The sequence below is a fragment of the Gopherus evgoodei genome, chromosome 3 (assembly GCF_007399415.2).
Source record: "Gopherus evgoodei ecotype Sinaloan lineage chromosome 3, rGopEvg1_v1.p, whole genome shotgun sequence".
Classification (NCBI taxonomy): Eukaryota; Metazoa; Chordata; order Testudines; family Testudinidae; genus Gopherus; species Gopherus evgoodei.
This window is the reverse complement of record NC_044324.1, coordinates 169,098,045-169,122,304: the sequence shown is the minus strand read 5'-3', so window position 1 is coordinate 169,122,304 and position 24,260 is coordinate 169,098,045. Positions and strand designations below refer to the sequence as shown.

The following is a 24,260-nucleotide window of genomic DNA, read 5'->3' as shown; positions in this document are numbered from 1 at the left end:
CTTATTTGGGTTCTACCCTTCCCATATATTGAGCTAAATTAATCCTGGGTGTAATTTCACTGGCTCCAGTGATGCTATACCTGTGATTACATTTAGATTCCCAGAAAGTAGCAGGAAATTTTAATGCAGATATTAACCAATCATGACCCAACACAAGCCCAATAAGGTTGTTCTATACACAGGCAATACGGATGGTACCTGGGATGGTTTGCTTCTATTGTAGCCTCCAGGCAGGAACAGGGGTCTCTTTAAGAAACCACCGATATTTTATTCCACTATATAAGGGAATAGAGAAAGAAACAGTCCTGATTTTTTTTAACTTTTTTAATAATGTTTTACGACTAGGGTACAAAAGGCTAATGCATTAATTTTTAAAAGATAAATGCACTGCAGTAAGCACATCCTACATACATAGAATATATTTCTCTATATAATATCAACACAGATATAAAATAAGTTATGTTTGTCTTGTTTTTTTCATCACAGTAGGAACTCAGCATATATCAAGTGACAACAAGAAGTGAAGCCATACCCCGTCCCAAATGAAAAAAGTAAAAAGGGCGAGGGGGAAAAACAAATCTAAAATAGAGGGATTATTACCAAAGTAAAATCCCAGGAAATCAGAAATGTCATAGTGAATGAAAGGAAGAGTTGAACATTTCTTGGCTCAGGATGGAAGTTCTGGATGGAATAAAGAGTAATTGTCTGAGGGCTAAGCAGGGGCTCATTACCGGTATCCAGGCTATTGCTCACAAGGACACAGAAAATACAGCAAGCCCTTCCTACTGCTACATGGTGCCTCTGTACTCATGATAGATGATTCATCTGACAGTGCTGGATTTTTTTTTATAAGATAAGAACATGAGCTTGCGGTTTTCATTGTACACACTTCTATGATAACAGGTAAACATATCACTTTCTAGGAAGGATAAATACCATCCATTGTCCAGAAAGCTTTCAGAAGGGAAAAACACTGAGCAGTTCCATACGACACATTCAGTGGATTATTTGAGGATGATGAAGCAGGGAAAATTCCTCCCCTCTAAACCATCTGATCTCTGCCTCTAAACATTCAACTATTTCCATGCCTTTGTCCCCGCCTTCTCTTTGTTTTCCTGTGGGTTGTATTATCATCTGCCTGGCCATGCCCTGAGTCGGAGTCTCCCACTGGTGTCAATGGGAGATAAAGGTGCTCAGTAGCTTGGTCGATCTGACCCACTGTGGTTAGAGGAATTCAAGCTGCCAAATTCAGATCCAGATTTCAAAAGCACTGAAGTTTGGGTGTATTCAGATGTGCTGTTTTGGCTGAGCCCGCCCTAATGACGGGCCACTTGGAAAATTCAGAACTAGATCTGGATCCAGATTGCAGACACCTCTATAGACCCTGTCCCTGAGGGCTTTTATCTGGGGTTTCTGTGGGGGCTCATCACTAACGGTGATGTGCTCTTTTACTTTAATCTGCAGCTCAGGGACTTTTATATCGCTTCTCCTTTCCCACCAGAAATTTCACAAATCTCAGGCTGCATCTGAACCCAACTAAATAGCGTGGATGAAGTTCAGGAATGATTCTGGAGATTATCCTCAGATAACTTGTGCCTAATCCAACCTCGGAAGACACAGCCTACTTGATACTTTCCTCCACTCCCTTCTGTCAGCTTCTGCCACTGTCTCTAAGCCTTTCCTTTTCCCTTCATCTTTACAGACTACACATTAGGAAGCAAGGACATTACATAGGAAGAGTTAGTTGCATGTTATGATGAGAAAGGGATGGGCTTTTTTTGTTTTGCTTTAGGTTTTCCTTTGTACATTAAAATTGTTATAAATCCAAAGGTGACCTCACATCTAAAGGTATAATTTAAGTAAACATGTCTCTGGGTTGTCTCTCTTTCCCCCTCCTCCCTTGTGTCTCTCTGGTGACCTTCTTTTCACTCTGTTAGTTTCCTCTTGGATGGAGGGAGGAGATGGGAAGGAAGTTCATTTGGGAGCTCGTGACCTTCTAACTTGACCTTAATGAGATGATTAGCCAAGGCAAATTCCTCATCATCCAGCATCCCGTCCTTGTCGATGTCAGCCAGTTTCCATATCTTGCCCAGCACGGTGTTGGGCAACTTGGATCTCACCATCTCCCTCTTGGCATTGGCCCCAGTTATTTTACCATCGACGGGCGACAGTGTGTAAAAGATCTCATCATACATGGGCTTATCTCTGGCCACCACCCACTCTGCATCATCGATTCCTTCTCCCGCTCCTTCACCATAGCCATGTCCGAACGGGCCATGCAGGGTGCCCTCAAAGGCACCTCCCTTCACCATCTGCATAGGTCTTTGGGACTCTTCCTGGCGTACCAGCACCATGAGCTGTGCAATGTCATTGGCCAGCATGTCTTCCACTGTCTCCAGGAGTTTACTCTTCAGTGGCTGGAATTTGCTGAAATCTTGACCCTGCAGCTGATCCTTAAAGCAGGACAACAACAAAGAGAGGGTAAGCTGCAAACATTAGTGAGACTTAGCCGGGCTGCCGGGCAGGAGGTGACACAACAGCAGTGCTCAGTACGTCTCTTTTCTGCCATAGATCGCAAAGCACTTTCATAAAGGGGTGTGTGTAAAGATCAGGGACTTGAGTAAGGGGGACCAGGGGAGAGCACGGGTCCCCCTCCTCTGGGATGACCAGATGTCCTGATTTTATAGGGACAGTCCCAATTTTTCGGTCTTTTTCTTATTTAAGCTCCTATTATCCCCCATCCCGATTTTTCACACTTGCTGTCTGGTCCCCCTACCCTCCTTTGCCAAAAGCAAAGGGAGAGCTCTCTTGTCCCCTTGGCTGGTACTGCTAATGCAGTAGGTAGACAGACCCCTTCCTTCCTGGCTGATGTGGCAAAAGCTCTCACTCCTGCTTCATTCAACTTTAACTTTAACTTTAACCCTTGGTAAAGATTATTATCCCCGTTTTGTAGATGGGGAGAGACAGGATGCAAAGAGGATCAGAGACTTACATAAGGACCAGGAATAGAACCTTCTTGCCAAAAGCAGGCACAAGTAGTACTATCCAGAACACCCTCCCCGCAGCCCACATCTGCCTCTGTGTCTCAGAGCACTTCTGCATGGCTTGCTACACCCCAGCTTGTCTCTCTGATGCTCTGCACGGCAGAGCTCCCACACTCATTCTCCACAGAGGAGGGAGGCAACCGCTGGGCCATAAGAATTGTTTATTTATATGGCTTTGATTTTTGCCACCATGAACCACAATTTCAAGACATGAAAAAGAGGCCAGTACTTTATGGCGTGTACTGCGGAATTACTACTCCAGATTACTGTGTGGGAACATACAACCCTAGTATTGCAGGGGAATGTACTATCTCATATTAAAATAAAGAGAGGCATGGTTCAATCTACATCCAAATAGTTTTAGAAGCAACTGTGACATTTCAGGAGTAATCCTTCCTTTAAAAATGCACGAGTGCCCCTCTCCATTATCTTATGGAGCAAACTGAGGGCGTGCCTGGCATGAGCTATAATTTCATTCTACCCCTTGTACTTCAGGGAATAAACTGATTGCTCATGAGAATAAGGGGGTGGGGGGGTTTCCCCTTAAGCGCAGCATTGTACAAATGGCTGAGTGTATACTTGTTTTCCTCTGAAACATCAGATACCAGTCACTCTCTACACCTGCTTTCTGGCCTGGAACTTATCTGATGTGACAAACTCCACTGGCCTGATTTTTCACAGCCCAGTAAAAGTGCTTAGAGTAACTGTTACTAGTTCATCCTCTACTGAGAGAAGCCAAGTGACATACATCTTTATCCTTCAACCTCCACTTCCTTCTTAAATAGCATCCATTTACTCATAACAGTGGTATAAAATTCACAACAATCTTAGTAACTAATGAACTAGATCCTCCAGCTGGCTCTCAAGGACTTAAGGGTATTTTCCTTCTCTTTAAATGAACAGCAGATTCCATCTGCTCCATAAAGATGTGGTGGTAATCTTCACTATGCAACCGCTGGAGACAGGCTGCAGCCTGGATTGAAGCCAGTCAGTGGTTTGAACATCTCCAACATGCTTAGCATACACTGTATGAGGTCCTGATCCGGCACGCACTGAAGTCAGTGGAAAGGCTCCCATTGACTTACATGGCCGTTGGCGCAGTCCCCAAATGTGTAGCACAGAAAACCTGCTTATCCTTTTAAAAACAGAGAGGGATACTTTGATTATCACATCCACTTTCTCTACAGGAGACTTTCTTTGCCAGAAATAAACAAGCAAGGGAGCAGAAAGCAAAAAAAAGAAAATAGCCCCTATTTGAATACAGAATATTATAAATATTACATCAGTAGCATTTGTGAGGCCAGGCTGGTCCTGAAAGCTTTAAGCCTGGGGTCTGAAATAAGACAGAAGGAGCTAAGTAACTCACTGTAAGAGCTGTTTGTGCCATAGACTCAAGTGAAGGAGTCTTCCCTCTCCTGAGGGTGTTAACCTGCCATTTCTGAAATATCTCTGTCTAAATATAGCCTGGACATAACCCAGGTTTCCTTTCTGCCTTACAAAAGTCCTGACACACTTGTAATAGCATCAGTTCAGCATTGCTTCTGACCGACTCCCTACAGCTGCTATAATGTTCTTGCCTTGGTCAATTATCCGGCCTTGTTATTCCAGTGCTTACCTGCATCTTTCTGAGATTTGGGAAGTCTCCTGGTGAGATCTGATGCTCCCGTTCGATGCGGCTATAAATCTCCCCCAAATTGTTCACAAGCTCCTTCTTCTTATTGTCTTTACCAAACACTGATGGCATTTCCTTCTTCAGGGAGCTAATGATGTAGGCGTGGACCTGACGGGCATAAGAAAGAGATGGGAAAGAAGACCAAGGAGAGCATTAATGGGTACATCTGAGCATTATCTTCAGCAGATGGTACTCATGCATCCAAGCTTTGGAGTAAACCCTATCCTCTCTCCCTTCCCCTTCACTGAGCTCTTCCTCTCTGCCTGCTCTTGCTGGTTATCACTACTGCAGAACACATACCGTTCTGAATTGTGCGTCCTGATTGGTCTGACACAAGAACACTCTGCATGCTGGGAGATGTTTGAAAGTCACCTGTCACAGGGAATTGTTTTGTTTCATTTTACACCTCCCTTCAGGACAAGGCATCCTTCCAGCCAGGACCGGCACTAGAGGTTTGAGCGCCCTAGGCGGACGGCAATTTCGCCGCTCTGCGCACTGGTCCCGCAGCCCCGGTGGAGCTGCCGCAGTGGTGCCTGTCGAGGGTCCGGTGCTCCGCGGCTCCGGTGGAGCTGCCGCAGTCATGCCTGCGGGCGGTCCACCGGAGCCGCGTGAGGAGCCGACCGTCCGCCCGCAGGCACGACTGCGGCGGCTCCATCGGAGCTGTGGACCAACAGACCCTCCGCAGGCACCAGTGCGGCAGCTCCACCGGAGCTGCCTGCTGTCCCCTCCGGCAAAATGCCACCCACCAATTATTCTGGCGCCCTAGCCGATTGCCTAGGCTACCTAAATGGTAGCGCCGGCCCTGCTTCCAGCTAGCGATGCCAACTGGGTTAGCAGACACCATGCACTTTGGATCTAGTTAGACTTTAATCTTAAGGTTCATATTTTCTGTGTGGCCGACTTTAATATGAATACATAAAATGAATATCTTATGTGCAAGGATTCTGCTGATCCAGAGGAACTAATTCCACTGATATCAACTTATATCAATCTGACTAAGGGCAGAATCTGTCCCAGTGCCTCCATTGCTAACCTGACCTACAGTATTGGGTGAGGCCATCCTTCTATTTCCTCCCCTAATAGTATGGTGTGTTATGCTGGTCCAGATAGAATACAAAAGCCTGAAGTATCACCTGGTCCCTCTTTTCAGCCAGAGCAGGACTGTGACCTACCATATATTTTCAAGAGCTACATTTGGCCCAGTTCAAATAGTTCCAGTGAGGGGGTTTCCACCACTTACTTTGAGCGACACTTCCACAGAGTGCTACTAAGCTCAGAGTATGATCTAGCAGTTTCAGTGAATTGCACTGTATCTCCTTCTCCGGTGTGCATTGTTCCCGTGGGTCTCCTCTGAGCCAGATTTGCTCTGTTAAGACTATTCAGAATTGGAAACCAAAGGCCCAGAGCTGCCCAAGTGCTGGTGTGTGTTGTTAAGTCTGGTGATCTGGGGTGAATTTTAAAGTTGCTACTTTAAAGCAAAGAGACTGTAAGAGATGGTGTCCATCGCCTGCCACTTCCTGTGCTGACAGCCTCCCTGATATGATTGCTTTTGCTTCACCCTACTCCCACACATTATTATAACAGCACCTCTGGGTACAGCAACAAGAGCTAGTCACTGCTAGGACATCTGTTTTTTCATATACACAGTGCCCCCCCCCCCCACCCCAGTGCAACATGATGGGCAATGGCTATGACCCAGTGAGCTGAAATAGCCAAGACCTCTCCTCCATCCTCCTCACTGTACACTCTACAAGGCTGAGTTTCTCTGGCAAGACCCACCTTGGCCAGCCGTGCTCGCTTGATGAGATCGTTCAGCTTCCGCAGGGCTGCATTGCGGGGCAGGCTTTGAATATCTCTGAACAGGTCCTGTTCCTCGGCCTCAAACAGCTTGCGGTTGTCAGGGATCAGCAGCGGATGGGACCAGAAAGAGCCGATATAGACTCTGATCACCTCGGGCGTGTTGACGATCTTCCCCAGGGACCACATGAGGGCGCCATATACGCGCATCAGCTGCTGGGTCTCAATTTGGTCAGCCTTGTTGAGCACCACCCTCATCTTGTCCTCGTGGTTCTTCAGCGCCTTGATGACGTCAGAGAACTCGTCCGAGATGTCCAGCTTGTGGGCATCGAAGAGGAGAATGATGCGGTCGACCCGCTCTGCAAACCACTCCAACACGGCTGCAAAGTCATAACCTAATGGGGGAGGAGGAAGAGCAGAGAGACACACATGGGAGACGAGAGAGGCAACGCGGTGCCGTATTCATTGACAGGCTGAGAAAGAATAGGCAACATGCTGCAGGTTGTGCAGAGCTCTGTGGGAGCCAGAGAAGAAAGGCACTGGAGACATCACTCTCCCCTCCACCATATCCTGACTCCAACATGTGTTCTTCCCGCACCTCATTCTGACCAACACTAGTTCACCTAAGACATGCACAGTTTCTTTTATAGACAATAGTCCTCTCCTCTGGACTGACTATATGGGAGCACTCAGACAAGTCTTATAAGTCACACACACAAGAAACTGCCATGTTCAGAATGCAAACTGGTATATCCAGTCACATGACAGGAAAGTCTAGCCTTTTAATTACTTTTCATCAAGGTAACCCACGAAGGCTGCAGGGTTCTGGATAATTATAACCTGTACCCTGCCTGCTCTGAGGTGTATTTCTTTCTCCATATTAACAATACTTAGTCGGGGCAAAATTCAATTTGTATTTTTTTATATATATATAATTTTGAGGGATAATATGGATGTTTACTTTCAAACATTTTTTTTAGATTTTTATCCATGTTCACAGTTGCAGGAAATTATAGGAGGGTATCAGACAATAATTGTGTAATGATATCAGATGCTGAAATTCAAAAAGTTAAAGCTTTCTAAGTAGTAAAACAAAAACTGCTAACATCCCATGTCAAAAAATACAAATATATAAATATCTTTAAATCAAACTCTAATTTAAAGTTCTCGAACAGCATTTCTCTTATGTTGCCTATCTGTAAATGTCAATTATCAGTGGAAATATTTTTCAACGGTTTGTGTGTGTCCGACGTTTACTGACATTTAATGACCTTGTCAGGACCCAAATGAAAGGAGTAGCTATAGCATCAACTCAGTCATTTCCACACCCAGCCTTGGTTACATACCCATCTCCCCTTTTCCTTTTCAAAGATCGTCCTGTGCTGTAGAGTGCAGAATTTCCCACCCCTCTCTTTTCCTCTTCTCTAAACTCTTTTGTCATTTTTAAAAAATCTCCCTCCACCTGCGCGTGTTTTCCTTCTGAGTCTAGCTGTGCCTGTCAGTGCACACGACTACAGGGAGGACTGGAATGCAGCATTGGTGCATGCTAGAGGGCTATTTATCACTCTCCTTGGCACAAATAGAAGCTGTGCTCATAAATTCCTTTGAGTGTCAAATGCAATGCAACACAGCTGAGTAGAATGTAATTCCTTTGGGCTTTCCATGGCCTGCTTGAGTTAGTGAGTCTCATGGTGCTGATTGCTGGAACTTCACTGGCAAAACGTAGCAAGAGATATAAGCGGATGCCCTGCTCCAGGCATTTACTCTAGCGCTGAAATCACATTCCCTTGCCGCTACGTAAGACTCCAGCATGAATGGAAAATGAGTCCCGACAGTGGAAGGGGAAGCAGACAAGATAAACAGGAAAACTATTTGCTTCAGTCAGATGTTTCTTCATGGGACAGGTTTCCTTCTGCCTGCTTGAGAGGCAGTCAATGGATTTATCCCAGCTCCAGGACTGACAAGCATTTCAAATCGGCAGGTCTGATGGGGAGGATTTTTCATAGGGTGGACTAAATTTAAAGAGATATAGGTCCTGTTGTGAACACGGCCGTAGCCAGCCCCAGCTCCAGGCACACTCTGTGGCACTTGATCTTATTTTCCCATGTAACTAAGCTCTAAGAGGGGATAAAATAGACAAGCCATTTATTCACCCCAATTGTCTTTCGTAGCCAGCAGCCTCCACTGTGCTAAACGGCACAGCTTCCTGAGCCGTTTGGCTCCGTCCACCAGTGTTTTGGTGACTTCCACTCCTGCACACCTCAGATTTTGGTGTTGCCTGCAAATTTGAATCTGGCCATTGAATTTATACCAACGAAAACCCTAAGGAAGTGAGATTGCATCTTCCATCCATGGAGAGATTGGTTCTGAGTCAAAAAAGCTCCTCCTGGATACCTAAGGGCATCCTACACTGGGCTACAACCCCGTGGGGCATTTCATGACTTGAATACTAATAGGCTCAACTGCTGTGACAGTATATCAGCTCTAGGTCAGTCTTCAGCACTATTCTAGGCCCTTTTGCATTCTGTACTGGCACTGCCCATGCTAATGCCAAATGAGTTCCCACCAGGCAACATTAACCTGTTTCCATCAGCCTACTTTGGAGTAATCCCTTCATTGCATCCCCCTCAGCCTATGATCTTATCAGATGTCACCAGGTAGGAGGGATCAGTCCTAAATAATAATAATACTTGGCACCTCTAAAGCAAGGACCTCAATGCGTTTCCAAAAATTAATAAACTGAGTCTCATAACACCCCAGGGAGGGAGAGATGTTTTATCATGCCCAGTTTACAGGTGTGAACACTGAGGGACAGAAAGGTTAAGTGACTTGACCAAGGCTGCACAGTTAGTCAGTTGCAGAGTCAGAGAGGGGCATATGAACAATGTTGAAGGAGCGGAGATGATAGTCAGGAGAGAGAGCAGCCACACGAAGTGATCAGAGTTTAGTGAGACAATTGAGTGAGTAGCCACTTTGGTCAGAGAGATGATCTAGGGTTTGAAATCAAATGAGGTGGTGAAGGAGGCAGGCTCTAATGGATCAGACAGAACATCAACCCTGGGAGCCGAAACCACCAGGGTTGAGAGCAGGAAACTGGGCAGTGGAAGGAGAGGCAAAAGGCTGTGTTGGAGAAGTGGCAGGGAGTCAGGTGGGTATAAGTGAGGGCTACGTGGAGGGGGCAAATGGAGAAGAGTTGGATGGAGAGTTCTTTAGAGAAGGAGTGAAAAGGGGGAAGAGGAAGGGCCTAGAGGTGGAAACAGGAGGAACCCAGTGCCCTTGCCATGGCTCTTTGTCATGAACCAAGGTAGGGAGGGTGCAAAAATGCTGCGGAGACAGTGGCCGCAGGGACATGGGATTCTAGGTTTCAGCCAGAGCCAGGCGAAGGAGGGAGGGAGAGCTGAGGAGGTCATGGAGTGTGGTGAACGTTGTCGAGGTGGAGTGGCTGTTCCAACTGGAACAAAGGGTGGAGGCATGGGGGTGAAGGCTGAAAGGGAGGAGACAAAGGTGCGAAGGAAGGCAGGCGGGCCAATGCTTGGGCAGATGCCTCTCGAGAAGAGGATAAGTGGATTTATGGGGAGAAGATAGGGTGAGGAGTATAGTTAGAGCTGGGGGGAGTAGCAGCAACAGGAGGGCAAAAGGGAAGATGAAAATAGGAGACATGATGGATCCTATATTCTGCTTCACATCTTGTCCTAACCTATTGTTTTAAACAGCTGCCCTGTTCCTCCGCAGAGGTGGCTGTATTTCAATGATGGGTAAAAATATTTCTCTCTCCCTCTCTAGATGTACTTGTAAAGTGCATAGGAACTCTTCAGGATGAAAAAGCTTATATGAATGTAACATGTCATCATTCTCAGAGCAGGGCTCTGTCATAACCTTAGTCCCAGATTTGGACCTTAGCGTCCAAAATATGGGGGTTAGCATGAAAACCTCCAAGCTTAGCTACCAGCTTGGACCTGGTACTTGCTGCCACCACCCAAAAAATTAGAGTGTTTTGGGGCACTCTGGTCCCCCTGAAAAACCTTCCCTGGGGACCCCAAGACCCAAATCCCTTGAGTCTCACAACAAAGGGAAATAATCCTTTTTCCCTTCCCTCCTCCAGGTGCTCCTGGAGAGATACACAGACACAAGCTCTGTGAAACTACACAGAGTGACTCCCCCTCTCTGTTCCCAGTCCTGGAAACAAAAAGTACTTTCCTCTTGACCCAGAGGGAATGCAAAATCAGGCTAGCAAATCCAACACACACACAGATCTCCCCCCTGATTTCTTCCTCCCACCAATTCCCTGGTGAGTACAGACTCAATTTTCCTGAAATTTCCCAGTAAAGAAAACTTCAACAGGTCTTAAAAGAAAGCTTTATATAAAAAGAAAGAAAAATACATACAAATGGTCTCTCTGTATTAAGGTGACACAATACAGGGTCAATTGCTTAAAAGAATATTGAATAAACAGCCTTATTCAAAAAGAATACAAATCAAAGCACTCCAGCACTTATATTCATGCAAATACCAAAGAAAAGAAACCATATAACTTACTATCTGATCTCTTTGTCCTTACACTTAGAAACAGAAGACTAGAAAGTAGAAACTACTTCTCCAAAGCTCAGAGAAAGCAGGCAGCCAGAAAACAAAGACTCAGACACAAACTTCCCTCCACCCAGAGTTGAAAAAATCCGGTTTCCTGATTGGTCCTCTGGTCAGGTGCTTCAGGTGAAAGAGACATTAACCCTTAGCTATCTGTTTATGACAGGCTCATCATGATACTTCTGCCCTTGCCTGTGTTTAAGGAAATAATCCAACACAGAGCTAGCAATTTAAAGCACTAATAGTGCATGAAAAATGGTGGGTGAGTGGATGTGTATGTGTTAGAGAGAGCGAGAGAGAAGAAAAAAAAACTGGGTAGTGGAAACCTCTCACACATCTTGGATATGTAAATATTGCCAAAGCAAAGGTACAAGTGACCACACTGCAGTCCAAATCTCACTGCTTTCTCAGTCAGGAATGATGTGTTAATGTGAACTTTATAACACTAACATTTACATTAAGAAGTATTTGGAATGGAACAGAGCAATCTCTGCTTTTGTGGTGTTTATTGTAGTTGTTTCAGGCTAAGAAGAGACCAGGGGCCTGATTCTGTTCTCACAGAGTAAATCAAGAATAATTTCAACAACAGCATTTGAGTCAGATGGGTGTAAAACTTGGGGGAGATGAGCCAGTTCTCATGTTTCTAAACTGAACCCACATTCCTGGCAACAGACTGTTTATTTTTACACAAAATATAATTGTACTTTCTTTAAGTGTTATATCTCATCGTTTGTACCAGCCAGACTAAGCATTTCTTGGCACTTGGAACCACATTTTGAAAAGAGTTCAAAGTGAGATTTTTAGTGCTCAGCACCCAGAACTGGGACCAAATTTTCAGAAGAGCGAGTTTCCCATTTAGGCACATAAATAAGGTCCAGATTTTCAAAAGCACTCAGCATCCAGCAGCTTCTATCGTGATACTTGTGGCCAGGTCTCTTTTGAAAATCTGATCCCATTTATGAATATTGACTTCTGAAAATCTGGCCCCAACTGAGAGTGCTGAGGCCTTGGAAAAATCTAGCCCTTAATGACCATCTGCAGTAGGAACCTTCACTTATCCAGCCACAGCTACTGACAACTTCAAAATACCTTTACCATCAATCATTATTCAGTGCATTGAAAGAAAAAGTGATCTGCTTAAATACTGTGAACTTATTTAAAATCTGATTCATAACTATACTAGAACATTCCTTGATTAATAAATGAGACACTTATAGATGTTTTCTAAGTCACTATGGTTATAAAAATAAAATATCTTACAGAAACCTATTAGGAATTAAAATGTTGTTTTATTTCAAAAATGCAACATTTGCCTGTCCGCTGTTGGTGGAAACACAAGGCAACTGCAGTATTTCCATCACTGAGCATTCAAAATTTATGAGTAAGGCCGTGAAAAAAATCATGAGACTGGCTTAAAAATTATGAGACATTAAAAATAAATCTTGGATTCTTTTTATTTGTTCTGGTTTCCGAGCCTTTAGTGTCACATTTTCAAGCATTTCTCAGCAACCAGGATGGTTACAACTTGCTTTTTTAAAAAGAAACCTGAGTTTCATGTAATCATATGACTCCCGGAGCAAAGGCATTTGGTAAAACACCAAATATTGTGATAATATTACAAGAGCTGGCAATACTGTAACAGCATTGTGCTAATGGATGAGAATGAGGAAGTTGAAATTGACCAATATAATTTCATCCTGGGAGTTGAGTGAAATGCAAAATGTAAGCAAACAGCATGTGTGGTGAAGACTAGGCACAGGTTTAAAATTCTTCCCTTTTTAATGTTGGTTATCACACTGTTCTTGATATTACATAAGAACAGCCCTACTGGGTCAGAACAAGGGTCCATCTAGCCTAGTATCCTGTCTTCTGACAGTGGCCAATGCCAGTTGCTCTAGAGGGAATGAACAGAACAGGTAATCATCAAGTGAGCCATACTCTGTCACTCATTCCCAGCTTCTGGCAAACATCCCCCCATGAATTTATCTAGTTCTCTGTTGAACCCTGTTATGGCCTTCACAACATCCTCTGGCAAGGAGTTCCACAGGTTGACTGTGCCTTGTGTGAAGAAATATTTCTTTTCATTTGTTTTAAAACTGCTGCGTATTAATTTCATTCGGTGACCCCTAGTTCTTGTGTTATGAGAAAGTGTAAACAACACTTCCTTATCTACTTTCTCCACACCACTCATGATTTTATAGACCTCTATCATATCCTCCCTTAGTAGTCTCTTTTCTAAGCTGAAAAGTCCCAGTCTTATTAATCTCTCTTCATGCGGAAGATGTTCCATATCCTTAATCATTTTTGTTGCCCTTTTCTGAACCTTTTCCAATTCCAATATATCTCTTTTGAGATGGGGTGACCACATCTGCACACAGTATTCAAGATGTGGGCGTACCATGGATTTATATAGAGGCAATATGATATTTTCTGTCCTATTATCTCCCTTTCTTAATTATTCCCAGCATTCTGTTTGCTTTTTTGACTGCTGCTGCACATTGAGTGAAATTTTTCAGAGAACTATCAACAATGACTCCAAGATCTCTTTCTTGAGTGGTAACAGCTAATTTAGACCCCATCATTTTATATGTATAGTTGGAATTATGTTTTCCAATGTGCATTACTTTGCATTTATCAACATTAAATTTAATCTGCCATTTTGTTGCCCAAACACCCAGTTTTGTGAGATCCTTTTGTAGCTTTTTGCAGTCCACCTGGGTCTTAACTATCTTGAGTAGTTTTGTATCATATTGGTAAAGAAACTTCTTGTAAAATTAGTTCCATGTTGATAGTGTCAATTTAACTTAATTTTTCATGCAGGATAGGAGGTGAAAAGCCCTCTGGCTTCTCTCCTTTCTTCTCCAAACAGCCATTACAGGCAGAACCTATCGGTGGGTTCTGTAGTCACATAAGATTGCTATTGATTTCAACTTTACACTGTACCGTGAAAATGCATGACTCTCATGGACAGACTTGCTTCTAAAAAGAATGACTTCGCCCTGAATTTCTCACCACTGATGCTTATTCTTCATAAGAGAGACTCTGGGCTAGAATATTCATTTCCTTGGCTGTGCAGATCCCTGGGCTGGACTTGAGCCAGCAAAAATGGACGTGGCTAAATGCATGTGTTGGAAATGAAACCTAAAGCCAATTTACCAGCTCTCATCTTTTATCTCCAGGCTAGGCTCTCAGGGCTTGTCTACATTACTCACAGGATGGACGGGCAGCAATCGATATAGCGGGGGGGGGGGGGGGGATTTATCGCCTCTAGTTTAGATGTGATAAATCGACTGCAGAGCGCTCTCCTGTTGACTCTGGGGTACTCCATCAGAGTGAGAGGTGCAGGCGGAGTTGACAGGGGAGTGTCAGCTGTCGACTCACCGCAGTGACACTGCAGTGAATAGATCTAAGTACATGGACTTCAGCTACGTTATTCACATAGCTGAAGTTGCATAATTTAGATCGATCGCACCCTCTCCCTCCTTCCCCACCCAAGTGGAGACCAGGCCTCACACTCAGCCGCTAGTGGGGGAAGAAAAGCAGACTGGCTTAAAGAATTTTCACTAGGAGAAGATTTAGTTCAAACAAGCACTCAGATTTCTGGATGTCTATTCAAACCTTACCTCAATCAGGAGCCCAATACAGCCCAGCCAGAACACCACTGCATTCAGTGGAATTCCATTTGCTTAGCCAAGGGCTATCTTTAGGCCAGCGTGAAGCTGTCAATCATTGGTTAGCAAAGTGTGCAATGCTTAGCCCTCCAGTGCTGCACTGCTATAGCAGAGGATGAGTAATTGTTATCAAAGGATTATTGGCTTTTTTAGGAGTGTGGTGCAGTTTACTGCTCCATGCAGGGCATTGCTGCAAAATAAACACAGGCAGCATGGCCTAGTGATTTGCACATAGGGACAAGGAGGCAGAAGCCTCTGACTCCTGGTCCCTACTCTGTTACTGAGTCATTGTGTGACATGGCACAAGTTGCACCCTCCTCCCTTGTGTCACAGTTATTCACATTTTACAAGTGCACATAAAACTTCCCTCCCAGGAGCGTGGTGAGGATTAGTTATGCAATATCTGAACAATGCTTTGAAGAGACAAAGTATTCAGTATTATTATCTAATGATCAAAGCGGCCAAGACTACAAAGCGATCGCTGCTTTGGTACGAATACCTCCATACAGGCATCTACGCAGACTGCTATAGCCCTCCTCTTGAGCTGGAGGAAATAAAAGAAAGGGGAAGGAAATGGAGTGAGAGACAGAGCTAGATAATGACAAATGCTTTAAACGTGGACACCAACAGTCATCTCAGCAAGGGAAAGAGAGAACAAATGACCACTCTTCTCATGCCCAGGAGAGTCCAGAGCAGTGAAGGGATGTCCTGTGCTGTGGCTTCCAGGCAACACTTCCCTCAGGTACTTTAAATCAAGCCACCTTTTACCTCCCAGTGAGGTAGCTCCACCCCTGAAGCACAGCAGCATTGACCCTAGCGATCCCTAGGCAAGGAGCGTGCTATGCTCCAGGAGTGGAACAGGGCAGATTGCTATGGGCAGCTCATCGGCAAAGTTATATACCTTTCCTCATTTCACAGCCATCTACCTCCCGCTGTGTAATTTCCCTCTGCCACTCAGCCTTCTGACCCTGGCAGCACGAGCGATGGAGTTTTACTGCACACTTAGATGCCCCGGACCTTTGCACTGACAGACAGTATGGGCCTTCAGCTCCTCAGCGTCCTGCGCCTGACTGTTCCTACATCCAGAATCTCAAGGACCCTCAGGACATTCTTTTGGTAGGGTGACCACTGGTAACGTTAGCACCTAGCTCCAAGCCAACGCTCTTCCTTTCTGTTTACCCATAGCACAGCTGCAGCATGGGCTGTGACACTGCACTCCTGCGTGCCTCATCCCTGCTTGGGAGGGACCACCCCTAGGAGTGGGTGAGGTGCCTAACCTCTAGGCTCTCTCTACTGAGACTCTCAGCATGGGGGCAGTTAGTGCTAATGTTCGCTGGTGTTCTGAGGGGTCACCTGCCTACTGGAAATGGACTGTGACACCTGCCTCCCCCCCCCACATTTGACAGTGGCTGTTCAGTAGCCTAGAAGACCGCAGTGAGTTTTGGTCAACGTGACCCTTCGCTGGGTTCACGTTAGTGAGAGGCTCCATACCTCACTCTCAGTCCCCTGGGCCATGCAGACCCCAACGTGTACTGATTTTGCCTTGAACCAGTGTGTCCCGGTGGCACCCAAGACTCCCTAAACCACTGGGACAATGATTATTTGTATGCTTCTTTTCTGAGGACTAGTGGAAATATGCCAGGCTCCTGTGAGTTAAACCCCTTCAACACAGCATGCAGGAGTTTCCTAGTGTAGTTCAGTTCTCTCTTTGCCCATAATGCCCGCTCCACATCAGTGGGAGGAGAGCTATAGACGCCAGCTAGATGTTACTAGCTGGAAGGAGAGCCCCTAGTTTTAAGGGTTTAAAAAATAAAATAAAACTCTGGTTTAGTTCATTCAAGGGGAGAAATAAATCAGCTACATTCTACGTATTTCATCACCTCTATTATCAGCCTTATTTCCCCCTTCAAATAATTTTCAAATATTGGAATCCATGGAAGCTGCCCAACACCACAGGTACGCTGGGGTGAGGAAAGCAAGGCTTCATAGTCGTTAAAAGTGAGCTCCCCGAACGAAAGCCATTCCTTCCCGGCTGCAAGCTATTTTGAGTTCCCAGCTAAGTCACTTCAAGGTCTCCACTGGGAAACATCTGCCAGACATTTGTCTCAATTAGGTGCCCAAGTGAAATCTCAGTGAGCTGGCAAGGTGTGTGTGTGGGGGGAGGGGGGAGGCAGGGGAAGCATTTTGCTATGTCAGCAATTCCTGGCACTTTCCCATTCTCTTTCCAGAAACCACACTGCTGCTCCACCAACCTCTGACATCAGCTTGCCAATGAGAGCAACTGGCTAGCCAGGTGGGTGGGGCCAGCCTCCCCACCTCTTCTTGTTTCTTCTCCATCATACTTGGGAGTTAAAATTCCCCTTTTCAAACATGGCTTCCTTGAGAAGAGCTGTGCATCATAGAATCAGAGAATATCAGGGTTGGAAGGGACCTCAGGAGGTCATCTAGTCCAACCCCCTGCTCAAAGCAGGACCAGTCCCAACTAAATCATCCCAGCCAGGGCTTTGTCAAGCCGAACCTTAAAAACCTCTAAGGAAGGAGATTCCACTACCTCCCTAGGTAATCCAGTCCAGTGCCCTCCTAGTGAAAAAGTTTTTCCTGTGGGCAGCCTCTTCCCTTATGTGTCACACCCTAACCCTTTCAACCCTTTCTGTGCTGTAAAGCAGATCCTTCAGTGGTGCAAGTCACCATTTTGCCATTGATTTCAACAGAGCTACACTTATTTACACTAGTGGAGGATCTAGTCCAAACAACCCTAACCCGCTCATTGTACAACCTGCTACAAGATGAATGTAGACACAACCCAGCCACATACCCATAATTTGGCTAAAGCCTCAGATGGTCCTGGATTTTAATTCAGTTATGGGGACATTAGGTCTCTTCTACATCGTACCCTTTGATTGGGTGGTGGTTAGGGGACAACCACGCTGTTACTGCTTCCCTTGACTTGGTTATGATTTTAATGTAGAAAGGTCTTTGGCATGTGGGACAATTAGCTGCTCAAACAGCAGCAGATGGCCATGTTCTTCCTTACACAAACTGTGTGGCAGGCGGTTGTTGGTGATCCAAGATGCAACTGGAGCAGTACCCTTGATTTTTTACTTCAAGTCACAGGCCCAATCCATCACCATCTGACTGCATTAGAGTCAACAGAGTCAAGGGAAGAACTGGACCCCATGTGCTGAAGCAGTCCTCCAGCCTATAATCTGCAAATGGGTACTGTGTGAACAACTCACACAATGCTCCAAGCAAGAGAGCTTCCGTTATGCTGCCTGCCATAGCTAAGGTGGGGGAATAGGACACAGGGTATGTCTACACTGCAATCAGAGTAACCCACGCTAGCTGTGCCCTAGCTAGTGCCGATAACCCTGGGCAGCATGGGCTAGTTACTCGAATACATACATAGGCTCCTGGGTGGGGTTGTACAGCCTGCACTGTCATGGTTTTACTGCTGTCATTATTCAAGCTAGATAGATCCAACCTAGCTTGGAAATATCCACAATATTGCAGTCACATCTCTGATTGCAGCGTAGACACACCCTCAGAGGCACGAAGAAAAGCAGTGGGGAAATTTACAGCAGAGATTGCAGAAAACACTGGTCCATTTTGCTACAGGATATTTGTCTGTGTATCTTATACCTCTGTTGGTTTCTCAACTGAGAACTTGCTACTGGGTGTCAGCAAAAAGCATTAAACCTTGTTCATTGCAGAGTTGGTTACTCAATGACAAGAGAAAGTGAAATGCACAAGAAAAGACCTATTTATGGAATGGAGACGAGTGTAATACTAGAAAAGGCATTCAGGGCATCAGAAACATTAGGGGAAGGGCATGCATTAAGATGAGGGAGAGGGATTAGCAAGACCTGCATTGCGATTTAATTAGCAAGCATTAAAACATGACCTTCACATTTATTTTTTCAGAACTGTGTTTGGGGTTGTCGGTATTGCTTACTAGGTTATTCATCCTAGTGCCTGCATAGCGCTTTCTGTCATCAAGACACTCTGCAGACATGAACTGCTGTATCACCATAATCTCAGGAAATGCAAGTGTCACCAATCCCACTTGACAGATGAAGAAACAGATTCCGAGATGTTATGGCCGAAACACTGAAGGCTATCCACTCTTTTTGGGTGCCTAAGATGAGGCATCTGCATGTTTCAAGCTGGGCTGCCAAAAATGGAGACACTCAAAATGAGTGGACACTTTTGACATTTCTGTCCTAAATGATTCCCCCACGAGCACATAGCAAGGGGTAGAGGGGCAGAGCTGGGGTTAGCACAAAGGAGTCCTGAATACCACTGAACCACATTGCTCTCTTGCCACTCTCTGCTTTGAGTCAGGTCAGACACCTGTGAGTTACAGCCCACACTCCTGCTGAATGCCCACCCAGAACCTGCAGTGCAGAAAATAAAATAAAATAAAATGGTGAGGAAATTACCAGGAGACCAGACCTTCTCAAGCCTCAGAAAAGTTCAGCTTAGGTTCCAGGTCAATGCTTATTCCATTTGTATAGATTCTCCCATCTCTGCTTGGGTGAGATGCAATTAAATCAGTCCCTGTTGGCAGCCCATTCTGGAATACTGCACACTAAGTCCAATATTAGATCAATATGACCATAAGGTAACTCTGAAGACTCCCATTATGGTTACCTACCTCTTGAGTTTTAATAGTTTGAAAAGAAACTCTGAATACTGGGCTCTATTTGTGTCTCCAAGCCAGAAGACAGCCTAGCCCTTACCTCGGCTAATTCTTTGCTTCTCTCCCGAAAGGATCCCTGGAGTATCGATCACACTGATGCTTTCTAGAACTGGGTTGGGCAGCTGGGCACATACAAATCTGTGTAAAAAGAAGTGGAAAAAAGTCTGGTGAGAAATTGATACCTCAGGATGTATGTATAATTCAGCTCCTGGTCTCATTTATACTGTGGTAAATCCAGAATTCTGTTGACATCAGTGGAGTTCCTCTGGATTTACACAGGTAGAAATGAAGCCAGAATCTAGTCCCTTCTATGCTTATTTGGCGCTTTTGGAAAATATTTCTATGTTCACTCTGTTGGCATGCGGCACTTTTTCCATGTGGGCCCCAAATGTAGGTTGCTAAAGAAAAACAATGTGAGAATCCCAACGTGGAGAAAACTATTTTCTTTTGTTATTGAGCTTGCAGTGAGAAAGGATTTTTGTTTTTCTTCCTGTAAACATTCCCCTGCAGGGTTCTGGACTCAACTGAGCTGAAACAGCAACATATCTGAAAAAGCAACAGCATAGTGCTAATGCCAGGAAACCCAAAAGCAAAGCTGGCTATAAACGGAAACCAAAACTGACCATTCTGACCTCACTGATGAGAAAGCCAAAAGAAGACCAAACACATACACTGTTATTTATTTTGTTGGCCCATGGTAGCATTGCATGGGTGTCCCTTTTGCCATCGTATCACAAGGGAGGGGAGTTGTGTATGGGGCAAGGCGGAAGGCAGTGGAATTTGGCATGAAAAGTAACAGCCATGCATTGCATGGGAGGAAGCAGCAGCACCAGGAGAACTTTTGGCCCAATCCAGAAGTAAATTTGGCACACCGGACGGCTGGGTGTAGTCAGGATGGGGGAACACAGTCCAACAGTGCTTCTGAAGTCACCGTGGCATCTGGACAAACTAGTGCCACTGCTATTGGTTGTTTCTTCAATACCTTTTCACTCTGAAGTTATGACACAGCTGTTTTTTATAGGAATGAGCTTAGTCATCTGGCAATGGGAGTCCCACAAACTTCTGCCCCACACGGTTAGGGATTTCAGTTCAAACATTATCCCAGCTTGGCAAGTGGGCATTTCTCACTGCATGATTGTTAGCTAACAAAACCGGAGTATTCAGCAGCATTTCTAGCATGGCTTTCTCACTGCATAGCTTACGTATCAACTGTGCAGTCAGAACTAGAAAGACCCATTAGGACATATAGCCCATCCCCTGCCAAGACAGGATTGTTTCCTGCAGTATAAGCCTGAGTACTCTGTCAGGGCTAGTTTTAAATGACCCATGTAATGGGACTTTCAGCACTTTCCTTGGGGAAGCCATTCCACAGAGGAGATTAGATCTGAGGCCAGAAGAAGGGGATTTAATAGAATGCCAGTACATGTAATTGCATCCTGGCCACTCTTCAATCCTGTCGTTGTGTCCAGTGGGGTACATTATGCCTCACTAAAACGTTGTGTGGGCAGCTGTTCTGTGTGCCAGCAATATGTTCCACTGCAGAGATGGTTGTGTTTCAGTAGTTATGTAGCTGGGAGGGAGGGGCTGAGCTGAATTTTATTTACTAGCACACTCACCTCAGGTACCGTTTTCTCAAAAAAAAAAAAAAAAGCAGGCCTATTAAATATTATGGGTTTTCTGCCGCAATGTATTTTCCACAGTGTAGTTGCTATGATTCCACTGCTAAAGTGATCAATGAAACCAGAGTTTAAAATGTGGTTATACCAGAGAAAGGAACCACATACAAGTGACACCTTCTTACTCCACAGATAATGCTTGATTAGTTGTGCTAAGCACTTCACATCCTTAATGAGACATAGCCTCAGCCCCCAAGAGCATACAATCTAATACCCATTGCTGTGGAAACCAGGATGGGGTTAAACACTTTCTCTGGGCAGGAAGGGTTGCTAGATCTGGTGGGGAAAGGGCTGGCAGGTGTGGCTTGTCAGACTTTGAGACTGAGAGGAGCAACTGACAGCTGTGCTAGGGTGGGTGTGAAGCAGCCCATGAAAGGGAAGCAGTGGGGGGTGTGAGGAGGAGAAAAGAGTTTCTCCTCAGGCAGTGGCTGTCATAGTCCTAGGCTGAGGGGAGAGTAATTGTGGAAGTTAAGGCCTGCTAGGATCCAGGAGGCTCAGATGATCATGGCAAGACTATTTCTGTTTTGTTTGGACAAGTGGTGAGGTGGAAGGCAGCTGCCCTGCAATTGGTTCATGCCTTGGGACCTAAGGTTAGGAGGAACCATGCCTGGGCTGGGCTGTTTTCTCAGGACTGAGTCTGCAATGTTTCTTTTGGTTCCTTGTTGTTTCTCTGGTGGGTTTTGATCTGCCTTTCAGGGGGTGTGACTGTGACTCCGACTCCATCTGCCATCCCCTCTCTATCCAGAGAGTAAGAACACCCCTCTGATAGTGGAGGAAGAAAGGGAGGGCTGGATTCTCTTCCAGCCCAAGCATTGTTAGCTCAATTCCAGCTGCAGGGCCAAACCCAGGGGAAGATGGTAGGGATTGCATAATTGTATCATATGTGGGGGGCAGACTAGCTTCCAGAGTGTCTCTTGCTGCTGACAATACACAAACAAGGAGACTCTGTTTGGCCAATGGTGCAAATTTGGTGCGAAAGCGATAGGCCAGATTTTTGGTCCTGCTCCATGCACTTTGTGCCATTCAAGTGCCCTAGGTGTGGGCACTGCCTATACCTTCTCTGCTGGGGATACTTCCAAGTGTCTGGGAGCACCAGCTGATACAAAGTGCATGTGTGTGTGTCCCTCACTTCAGCCCCCATTCATTGCATGTCATGGTCAAGGAGGGGCCAGAGCATGATGTTGCCTCAGTGATTCCCAGTTGGTGGAGGGTTCTGCAGCTGGTGCTCTGTAGAAACTGAGAGCAACAGTTATTACCTGCTTACTCCATCTCTGCTGTGGGAGCTGAATGCAGCAGAAAACCTGGCCCAATACAACAATAAAAATGAACCCCTATGACAGTGGTCCCCAAACTTTTTACCTCATGTACCCTCTTGCCCCTGTCATGGCTCTGGCTTGGGGGGAGGGGGAAAAGGGATGTGGTAAGGGGGCTGAATCTGGCCTGGACCTTTCCTTTTGGGGGCTGATCTGACCAGCTGTGGGCCCCCCGCAAGCATTTCTCTGTGCTTCCCACAGCTTGGGGATCTCTGCCCTATGCTGTCATGCTGATACCACTTTTCAGAATCGAACTTCACTATAAGGTGAAATGAAATGGCACCAGAATCTTCATCCAAGAAAAATTCCAAGCACATTACGCAGCTACAGCCCTGAAATGCAAGGGCAAAGGAGAGGTAGTCTGATCTTCATGGTGATTGGCTGACAATTATGATTAACTACTCAGATGACTCATTCACTAGACCAAGTTATATTTGCTACTTTCTTTAACAGACTGGTGAAATTCTTGTCTTAGTTAGAAATTCCACCCACTTCAGATATGGGTTGATTTTCTTAATTTGCTTAAGGAATGTTACCATGGGAAAAAGGGGGAAAAAAATAGTATTGCTGGGCAAGAGTTCTACAGGCAACTGATCATGTGTGCCAGAATGATGGCTTAAAATAACCAGCCACAGTTCACTACCAATACAGGGGATTGCCAGGGATGCACTATGAAATTTGGTTCAACAATAGAAATAAATACAGGACAGAATATAATCTTTCCCAATCTTGATTGGGACTTTTGGGTGCCTCTGCAATATAATGGCTAAACAATCTCAGCCATTTGATGGTAGCCACTACTTGCCTGGGTTGGATTTGAACTCCAAGAAGCTCTGTATCCGCATACCATTCTCCTTAGATTGAACATACTGAGCCAAATGCACCTTGGTGTTACTAGGTTGGCAGAATTAGCCAAGCAGGATGGTATTTGGCTCTCTGTTCCCCAGCTTTCACTATTCATGGCCTGATTGTCAGAATGTAAGGTATGTTCTTTCCAGAAGTGTGTTTACTGAAATCCTGAAAGGCTAATGAACTGAGCAGCACATTCATTCTCTGGAATGACCCATGGAACACAATGCAAAGGGATAGAGCAGCCAATGCCTCCCTGGATGATGACAGCCCCATCTCCCCTGCATATGCAGATCCTGCAGGTGTTCACTGGCAGAAAGCTATGTACCAAGAGCAGGATATTCCCCAACTGCAGCACTTGTTGCATTTGGAAAATTAGCTTCCTACTTCTTTTGGAGACCCTGCCTCCCTCTGGCCTGTGGGCCAGATCCTCAGCTGGTGCATACTGGTATAACTGTTCACTTCACTGAGGATCTGGCCCATGGCCTCTTACGGATAAAGCAACAGGACAATTCTTTAGGTACGTACTTATCTTCTGAAGCAGTTGGCTGTTACTTTATGTAGTTGTATGCACTAGGCAAAATGCACCTCCAACTCTGCCATGTGCACTGTGCCAGGCTTCCCTCTTTCAAGTCTCTACAGCCAGCTGTTCGAAAACACTGCCCCTTTCTATTTACTGCATGGTGTTGGCAAAGAGGGGTTAATCAGATTTCTTGGCTACTCCCTGAAACAACAGGACCTGTGCTTCTCCTCTTGCCATTGAATCACTGGTACAGACAAATGCACCCATCCAGCTCCTTCAGCATAGAAGGATGATAGAGAACAGAGCACAGTGTAATGAGATTAGCTAGTCCACTGGAAGCTTAGCAACAATATGAAGATTCATGGTTTGTACTAGGTCATCAGCATAAGTCAAGCAGCCAAAGTAAGGTGCCATTTGTATTTCACACTTTGT

General features: G+C 45.3%; 1 protein-coding gene across 2 annotated transcripts in view; it reads right to left on the bottom strand.

The window, feature by feature from the left end:
- Window positions 1–344: 344 nt before the first annotated feature.
- Window positions 345–24,260, bottom strand: part of EHD3 (EH domain containing 3) — a 36,145-nt gene continuing 12,229 nt past the window's right edge. Inside the window, exons 3-7 of one of the 2 annotated variants that reach the window (XM_030557365.1) lie at window positions 19,508–19,605; window positions 15,268–15,312; window positions 6,496–6,908; window positions 4,660–4,824; window positions 345–2,453 (exon numbers count right to left, since the gene is read on the bottom strand). In XM_030557365.1, coding sequence (XP_030413225.1) covers window positions 1,926–2,453; window positions 4,660–4,824; window positions 6,496–6,908; window positions 15,268–15,312; window positions 19,508–19,605 — 1,249 coding nt within the window. In that variant the 3' untranslated portion in view covers window positions 345–1,925. The remainder of the gene's footprint in view (window positions 2,454–4,659; window positions 4,825–6,495; window positions 6,909–15,267; window positions 15,313–19,507; window positions 19,606–24,260) is intronic. The other variant, XM_030557366.1, reaches the window with a different exon arrangement.